Raw genomic sequence first — 9,041 nt, 5'->3', positions numbered from 1 at the left:
ACCCCTCCTTTTCTGCGTTTTTAGATTGTTTAAGGAGCAAGAGAGATATCCCTCATTATGGAAAACAACTACAAGGAAGGGAAATATATATATATCTAGCTTGTTTTCTTCAATGCATGCACGTCCTTAATTTATTTACGAAAAGTCATATCTTAACAATTAAAGTTGAGAAAAATGGTTATTCTCACTCGGTGTCTATACCAAATCAAATAATTTAATCTTAAAATTTAAATATTAAAGTGAAGAAATTCGTTGATTATTTAACCATTAAGAATATATAAAATTCATGTCTTGCAATTATTGATTTGGTATAACACCAAATTAAATGCCAATAAGATTTTTCCTTGTTGAGTACGTGCCATCCCTAGATGTAACATTTGATTCTTAATTATCCTCAAATATCCCATATGGGATTTTCCATAGCAGAATTATTTCCATGTGAAATATTCTGTTGATGGAAAGGATTTATAGCACTAGCCTGCATCCTTTGTTGATTTATAGCTGCTTCCAAACTTTGTTGCTCGTGCAAACTTGGTGGCCTTGAGGATCCTCCAACTCCTAAGAAATCAACTGTCAACATGTCATTATTTCCATTGTGTCCTAACACTGTACTTTGGTTCCTGACACTAGAGCTATCATTTGTATTGGTATTCTCTTGATCATGTTCTGTATTAATGTTTTGATGATCATTGCTCATTAGTATCCCACTGTACATTCCCATGTCATTCATAACTGCTGCTAAATTTAGCTGATGATTGTTAGTATTATTATCTGGTTGTGTTTGGAAATTCTCATAGAGTGAGGGGCTAACATAAGGACCAGCCATTGCACTTGTCGCGAAGCTTTTTTGCATCATAGGGGAATTAATACTACTACTAGCAGTTGCCCCCATTTGGGCCGCTTTTTGCAAAAGCGCTGTCGCTGACATTGGAGCTCCATTTTTACTACTGTCTTGGAGATAGTTGAAATTTGATTGAAGTCCTGAAGATGATGACGCTACACTTCTTGGGCTACCAAAAAGGTTACCTGTGTTGTTAAATAAATAAATAGTAAATTCAGTCGGTTATTTGTCTATAATAATCAATATATAATTTATGTATACAAGTTAAGAAAAACAAAAGAATAGTGAAGAATTAACCTAAATATATAGCCGTCTGCGCAACCATTTAAACTAAAAATAACTGTCGTATATATAATATGTGTATAGTCAATGTGTATCTATGTAAATAGTGACTTGTGTAAAGATTTCATAGATAAAAATACATTTTTCCCCTAAACTTTTAAATGAGATGGTCATATGTACGGTTTAACTACCTGAAGTGGTCGAGAACATGCCACCTGCAGCCATATTATTGTTCATGGACTTGAATGGAATGGGAAGAAGTTCCTGAGGGAGTGATTTTAGTGGGGTTTTGGGATCAAAGTTGTTGAAGTCGGATATCCCCAAGGAGGCATTTGATGACGTGAGGCCAAGCATTTGGCCACTTTGCAAATTGGGTTCCATATTATTGTGTATTAGACCTTGGTTCACTTTGTTGTTTTCTTCAGCCAATGCATCACAGAAAGCTCTATGTGTGATAAAGCTGTCCCTCCTGCACATCAATGAACCTCCGATATCATTAATTAAACAAGTGTCACCAAAACAACTACCTCAAATCTAATGTTCCGAAATGAATTTAAGTTATACGCCAATAGTATAATATTTTATGTATGATCAATGTAGCTTAACTTATTATAGCAGGTCATCAATTTTATTATACAAAAGTTATCTGTAATCTTATAATAACTTGATTTTCGAAACTTTTTATACCGTCAATAATAGAACTTAAATTCTTTCAAAAGTATTTTTCAAAATCTAAAGATCATTAATCGATTCTGTATATATAGGAATAAATACACCATATTTTCTTTGAACCAAAACCGTGTAGCTAGCTAGGTAGTAGGTAATTTGGACGTGACAGTCAGTTATAGTGGGTAATGTTGAAGTTTGGCAAATTTGTCCCACATCGGTGGGCTCTTGAATTTTGGGGGGATTTTCCCCCTATAAAAGAAGGCCTAATGTTTAGGATTTAAACACACCTCTCATTTGCCTTCTCATCTGTTTAAGGCATTTGTATCTTCTCTCTTTAGTATTATTTCACTTGTATTTTTGGAGTGGAATAAAATATTTGGTTGTCTCCGAGGAGTAGGCAAAATTAGCCGAACCTCGTAAATTCTGGTGTTCCCTTTATTGTTGCTTTATTGTCTTATTTATTATTTGGTGGCTGTCATAATTTTTGGTATAGTAGTTGTGACTTATTCACACTCTATACATTTGGCTTCCGCAACAATTGGTATCAGAGCCAAGGTACTGTCTAAGTATGCTCTGTGGTTGCAGCATAGTCTGATCTTCCACATCAGAAAAGATTTATCTTGGTAACTGAGTCAAGGTTCTGTCTGAGTATGCTCTGTAGTTGCAGCTTAGTCTGATCTTCTACATCAGAAAGGAAATAATCTTGATTTGTGTCGTCAGCTATTAAATAATATTTGTGTCAAATATGGGAGACAATAAACAAGAAGAATCTACATCAAGTGTCAACAACACGTCATCATTGGCATCTTCGCTTATGACAAGAATTGTGTCAAATGCGAAATTTGCGGTCGAAATATTTGACGGGTCCGGACATTTTGGGATGTGGCAAGGCGAGGTTCTAGATGTCCTTTTTCAACAAGGGCTAGATCTGGCCATTGAAGAAAAGAAACCAGATGTTATTGGAGAAGAAGATTGGAGAATTATCAACCGTGTTGCTTGCGGTACTATTCGATCCTACCTTGCTAGAGAGCAGAAATATCCATACACAAAGGAAACTTCTGCAAGTAAATTATGGAAAGCACTGGAGGATAAATTTTTGAAGAAAAACAGTCAAAATAAATTGTACATGAAGAAGAGACTGTTTCACTTCACCTATGTTCCTGGTACCACGATGAATGAACATATCACCAGTTTCAATAAGTTGGTCACAGATTTGCAAAATATGGATACAACTTATGATGATGGTGACTTGGCCTTAATGTTGTTGGCGTCACTTCCTGATGAGTACGAGCACCTTGAAACTACTCTACTCCATGGAAATGACGAAGTTTCTCTCAGAGAAGTTTGTTCGGCTTTGTACAGCTATGAACAAAGAAAGCGAGAAAAACAGAAGGGCGGAGAAGGAGAAGCACTGTTTGTGAGGGGTCGTCCTCAAAATCAAACGAGGACAAAGAAGGGAAGATCCAAGTCAAGATCCAGACCCAGTAAAGATGAATGTGCCTTTTGTCGAGAAAAAGGGCACTGGAAGAAAGACTGTCCGAAGTTGAAGAATAAGGCCAAACATAACAATGGAAAGGCTATTATGGATTCAAATGTAGCTGATTGTGATGATTCAGACTTCTCATTAGTTACAACAGAGTCATCAACATCATCAGACATATGGTTGATGGACTCGGCTTGTAGCTATCATATGTGTCCCAACAAGGACTGGTTCGTGGAATTTCAAGAAGGAGAATATGGAGTCGTCCACACAGCGGATAACAACCCTCTTACCTCATATGGCATTGGTTCAATACGATTAAGGAACCATGATGGAATGATCAGAACATTGACAGATGTTCGATATGTACCGGATTTGAAGAAGAATCTCATCTCTGTGGGAGCCCTAGAATCAAAAGGGTTCAAAATCATTGCAGAAAATGGAGTGATGAGAGTATGCTCCGGTGCACTAGTGGTAATGAAGGCTAATCGGAAGAATAATAATATGTACCGCTATCGTGGCAGTACAGTTATTGGGACAGCGACAGTGACATCCAGTGATGACAAAGAAGCAGAAGCAACCAAGCTATGGCACATGCGCTTGGGACATGCTGGAGGAAAATCCTTGAAAACTCTATCAGATCAAGGATTGTTAAAAGGAGTAAAGGCTTGCAACTTGGAGTTTTGTGAGCATTGTGTCAAAGGGAAACAGACAAGGGTTAAATTTGGTACAGCGATCCATAATACTAAAGGCATTTTGGATTATGTACACTCTGATGTTTGGGGTCCTTCCAAAACACCTTCATTGGGTGGGAAGCACTATTTTGTAACCTTTGTTGATGATTTTTCCCGAAGAGTATGGGTGTATACAATGAAGAGCAAAGATGAAGTGTTGGGAATTTTTCTCAAATGGAAGACGATGGTGGAGAATCAAACAGGCAAGAGGATCAAGTGTATTCGCACAGACAATGGAGGTGAATACAAAAATGATCATTTCAATAAGGTCTGTGAAAATGATGGCATCGTCCGACACTTCACTGTTAGACATACACCACAACAGAATGGAGTGGCAGAACGTATGAACCGGACCTTGCTGGAGAAGGTACGGTGTATGTTGTCCAATGCTGGCTTGGGCAAAGAATTTTGGGCTGAGGCAATTACATATGCATGCCACCTCATTAATCGTCTACCATCTGCTGCTATTGATGGCAAGACACCATTTGAAAAATGGTATGGAAAACCTGCTGTAGATTATAACTCTTTGCACGTGTTTGGCTCAACTGCATATTATCATGTGACGGAGTCAAAATTGGATCCAAGGGCAAAGAAGGCTATTTTTATGGGAATTACTTCTGGAGTCAAAGGATATCGCTTATGGTGTCCTATGACAAAGAAAGTAATATTCAGCAGGGATGTTACCTTTGATGAATCTGCTATGGTAAATAAGGTAACAGAAGATACCAAACAAAATGAAGGTGCTTCTAAGCAGGTGGAGCTTGAGGGAAAATTTATTTTTCCTACACAAGAAGCAGAGGAGGAAACAAATGAAGATTACCCTCTGGAAGGAGAGCCAGTAGAGGAGATTCCAACTCAGGAACCTCAACAACAACTTGAATCAATAGCAACCAGCAGGCCAAAAAGAACAATAACGAAACCTGTTCGTCTCATAGAGACAGTTGCTTGTGCAACCTCAATTGTAGCTGATGATGTTCCTACCACTTATAAAGATGCTGTCCAAAGTTCAGAAGAAGATAAGTGGAGGATTGCCATGAATGATGAAATACAGTCCCTTCATCAGAATCATACATGGAGATTGGCCAATCTCCCGAAGGGAAAGAAAGCAATTGGGTGCAAATGGGTATTTGCAAAGAAAGAAGGATTTCCTAACCAAGTAGATGTTCGCTACAAAGCAAGATTGGTGGCCAAAGGATATGCTCAAAAGGAGGGAATTGATTACAATGAAGTGTTTTCTCCAGTTGTAAAACATTCCTCCATTAGAATTATGTTGGCTTTGGTAGCACAATTGGATTTGGAACTAGTTCAGATGGATGTAAAAACTGCGTTTTTACATGGAAACTTGGAGGAGGAAATCTACATGACTCAGCCAGAAGGATTCAAAGTTGCTGGAAAAGAAAATATGGTGTGCAAACTTGAAAAATCGTTGTACGGATTGAAACAATCTTCTAGACAATGGTACAAGCGATTTGACGAGTTTATGTTGCGGCAAGGGTACAAGAGAAGCAAATACGATCATTGTGTGTATTTGCACAAGCTTAAAGATGGTTCCTTTGTATATCTTCTCCTATATGTTGATGATATGTTGATAGCTTCCAAGAATTTGGAAGAAATTGATAAGTTGAAGATTCAACTGAAGAAGGAGTTCGAGATGAAGGATTTGGGTGAGGCAAAGAAAATTCTTGGCATGGAGATAATTAGAGATAGACGTTCAAAGAAACTCTGTTTATCTCAAAAGGAATATTTGAAGAGAGTACTTCAACGTTTTGGCATAGATGACAAGACTAAGCCAGTTAGTACTCCACTTGCTTCCCATTTTAAGCTAAGTACTACTATGTCGCCAATGGATGAAGCTGAACGAAAGTATATGTCAAAGGTACCATACGCAAATGCTGTTGGTAGCTTGATGTATGCAATGGTTTGCACAAGGCCTGACATTTCACAAGCTGTTGGAGTTATTAGCAGATATATGCACAATCCAGGGAAGGAGCATTGGCAAGCTGTGAAGTGGATTCTACGGTATATTCATAATACTGTAGATGTCGGGTTAGTTTTTGAGCAGGAAGACAATCAGTCTGTCGTTGGATATTGTGACTCAGATTTTGCGGGTGATCTGGACAAACGAAGATCAACTACTGGTTATGTGTTTACTTTTGCAAAGGCACCAGTTAGTTGGAAGTCTACTTTGCAGTCAACAGTTGCTTTGTCTACAACAGAGGCAGAGTACATGGCTATTACAGAGGCTGTGAAAGAGGCAATTTGGCTTCAAGGATTGCTAAAGGAGCTTGGTGTTGAACAAAAAGGTATCACAATTTTTTGTGATAGTCAAAGTGCTATTCAATTAGCGAAGAACCAAGTGTATCATGCAAGGACGAAGCACATTGATGTTCGGTATCATTTCGTACGAGAAATCATAGAAGAAGGTGGAGTCACGGTGAAGAAAATTCATACTACAGAGAATCCTGCTGATATGCTGACAAAGGTGGTGACTGCGGTCAAGTTTCAACATTGTTTGGATTTGATCAACATTGTTGAAAACTGAAGATTAAAGATGAAGACACAATCAAAATTTGTTATTGAGAGAAAATTGAAGATGTGGAATTTTGCCAAGGTGGAGATTTGTTGAAGTTTGGCAAATTTGTCCCACATCGGTGGGCTCTTGAATTTTGGGGGGATTTTCCCCCTATAAAAGAAGGCATAATGTTTAGGATTTAAACACACCTCTCATTTGCCTTCTCATCTGTTTAAGTCATTTGTATCTTCTCTCTTTAGTATTATTTCACTTGTATTTTTGGAGTGGAATAAAATATTTGGTTGTCTCCGAGGAGTAGGCAAAATTAGCCGAACCTCGTAAATTCTGGTGTTCCCTTTATTGTTGCTTTATTGTCTTATTTATTATTTGGTGGCTGTCATAATTTTTGGTATAGTAGTTGTGACTTATTCACACTCTATACATTTGGCTTCCGCAACAGGTAAACTGACAAAGGGAAGAATTTGATTTAATCACAGAATTGAATCGGATCTCATCCCTTTGATTCAGTCTTGGATATGCAGTCCGTTTTATTTCATAAGTATGTATGTGAATTTATTTTCTTCTCTAGAAGAAAGGACTGAAAATATTATGAGAACACAAACTAACCTGGAGAAAATGGTACCGCAGTCACATTTGTATTCTCTTGTCCCACAAGTCTTCTGATGAGCCTTCCAGTCAGATTGCACGGCATATTTTTTGGAACATTTATCACATTTCCATTTCTTTTCTCCATGTTTACGGCTATAATGTTTTTTAATTCCAGTAAGATCACCCAAAGCACGAGCCGGATCGTGGTGAACGCAAGTTGGCTCTGGACATATGTAAACGCGCTTCCTCACTTCAGTTGTAGTTCTTTGCCTAAGCTTCCAAGGGAGATTATGTCCCCTCCTATGCAACTGCAAGTTTTGGTCCCTCTGAAATCCCTTGTTGCAAATCTCACACACGAATCTGTTCGTCGCCATGAGAGTTGTTGGTGATAGGCCGATGACTTCTGCATTTGGATCTACAATAAGAGAATCCACAATTAGACACGTGGTGATTAATTATAGAATATTTATATCCTTGAACATCAAACAACCGATTTAAATATTCACGACCAAGAAGTACTGGATTCTAAAAATTCTGAACACCTAACCAGTTTAGATATTCATGACCAAATGGTAGTGAATTTTAGAATTCTTAAACAACAAACCAACAATTCAGATATTCACAGTCAACAAGTACTAGAGTCTAGGAGGAGCAAATTTCTTGAATGATTAGAAGTGTACTACTCTAGATATATATCTAACTTTCTAAGTGGTGCGTGGGTCACCAAAAAAGAAAAAATGGAAGAAGTGCATTTCATCACAGTTCCAATCAAGCAATTATTGACCCTTTTTGCAACTTGAGGATTTGTCCATTTAAAACAAGCTTAGAGTCAAAGGTTCCCCCATCATGGCACAGAAAAATTTCATTGTAGTAATACATGTTACTACGTTTCTACTTATACGTTCACATTAGATCAAAGAAACCAAATTAAGGATACAATTCAACATGCAGTTTCAATATTCTTAACATATATAATTTAACTAAAGCTCACTAGCTAGCTTAATTTCAAGAATCGAAACATTATTTGTTAAATATAGTAGTAATCTATGGAGAAAACTCGTTTGACTCTCCAAATTAAATTCGAAATACATCACATAATAATTAAATTGGGACAGCTAGCGCTGTTTTACCAGGAGTTCCCGGAAGGTTTCTCTTCTTCTTAGCAAGAGGTTGTTGCTTATTCTGCTGTTGCTGGGATTGTGAACTGGACCCATTAGTAATAGAGGAAATATTATTTGAAGTCTTCAAATGGGCTGCAGCTACTTGATTATGTTTCTGAACTTCTTCATCTCCAGTGTTCCCTGAAGAGAAACTGCCTTCTTCTCCTGATATATTTGACATCTAGAAACTACACGTACTATAATATAGTTAAAGGATTTTTGTTTATTTTTGCTTTGTTGTTTCCCACTTTTTTGTTTAGTTGTTGGTGCAAAAGGGGTTGAAGGAGATTTGTTTCTTTGGGAGAATAACTTAAATCTAGGAATGTGGTATGAGTAGAGGAAGACAAAAACCAGGGAACTCTCTCCTATATTTCTGCTGTTACAATAACTTAGGAGCCATTGTCTTCTTTGGCTTATACTAATATATATAGTGTGTGTGTGGATATAAAGACAATTGATGTGGAAAGGCCCCTAACTTTCTATAATTTGCTTTTTTACTATAATTCATTACCCTGCTTTCATATTTATCCCTCCATCTAATGGCTCCCTCCCCCTCTTTCCCACGGATATATACGTACACTAATAGTATAAATATATTTTTGCATAATCAGTATTGGATAATTTATGATAGCATGTCGTCATTATTTAATTTCTACGAACATTACAGATTTACTTGCAATGATCTTGTAGCTGAACTGATTGTGTGAATAGTTTGTACTTAGTCAATGCATAAAATTTAAACTCAAACAAGCTC

At 37.3% G+C, this 9,041-nt stretch overlaps 1 protein-coding gene across 1 annotated transcript; it reads right to left on the bottom strand.

The window, feature by feature from the left end:
* Nucleotides 1–394: 394 nt before the first annotated feature.
* Nucleotides 395–8,596, bottom strand: LOC104229854 (zinc finger protein GAI-ASSOCIATED FACTOR 1-like). Its single transcript, XM_070157377.1, has 4 exons — nt 8,258–8,596; nt 7,146–7,542; nt 1,315–1,592; nt 395–1,026 (listed from the first exon to the last, which is right to left on the bottom strand). Exons 1-4 carry the CDS (start codon nt 8,466–8,468, stop codon nt 395–397), a joined length of 1,518 nt encoding a protein of 505 aa, XP_070013478.1. The 5' UTR covers nt 8,469–8,596.
* Between the last annotated feature and the right edge of the window lie 445 nt (nt 8,597–9,041).

The sequence above is a fragment of the Nicotiana sylvestris genome, chromosome 9, assembly GCF_000393655.2.
Source record: "Nicotiana sylvestris chromosome 9, ASM39365v2, whole genome shotgun sequence".
Taxonomy (NCBI): domain Eukaryota; kingdom Viridiplantae; phylum Streptophyta; class Magnoliopsida; order Solanales; family Solanaceae; genus Nicotiana; species Nicotiana sylvestris.
Note: the sequence above shows the minus strand (reverse complement) of the source record. Positions and strands in the feature narration are given on the sequence as shown.

Bases quoted from the DNA above. Each gene is read 5' to 3' on its own strand.
- LOC104229854 (XM_070157377.1), bottom strand. From the start codon at position 8,468: ATGTCAAATATATCAGGAGAAGAAGGCAGTTTCTCTTCAGGGAACACT. The intron at 7,543-8,257 runs GTAAAACAGCGC...CTCTTATTGTAG, and splicing joins AAACCTTCCGGGAACTCCTG to ATCCAAATGCAGAAGTCATC. The intron at 1,593-7,145 runs GTTAGTTTGTGT...ATTGATGTGCAG, and splicing joins TGCGGTACCATTTTCTCCAG to GAGGGACAGCTTTATCACAC.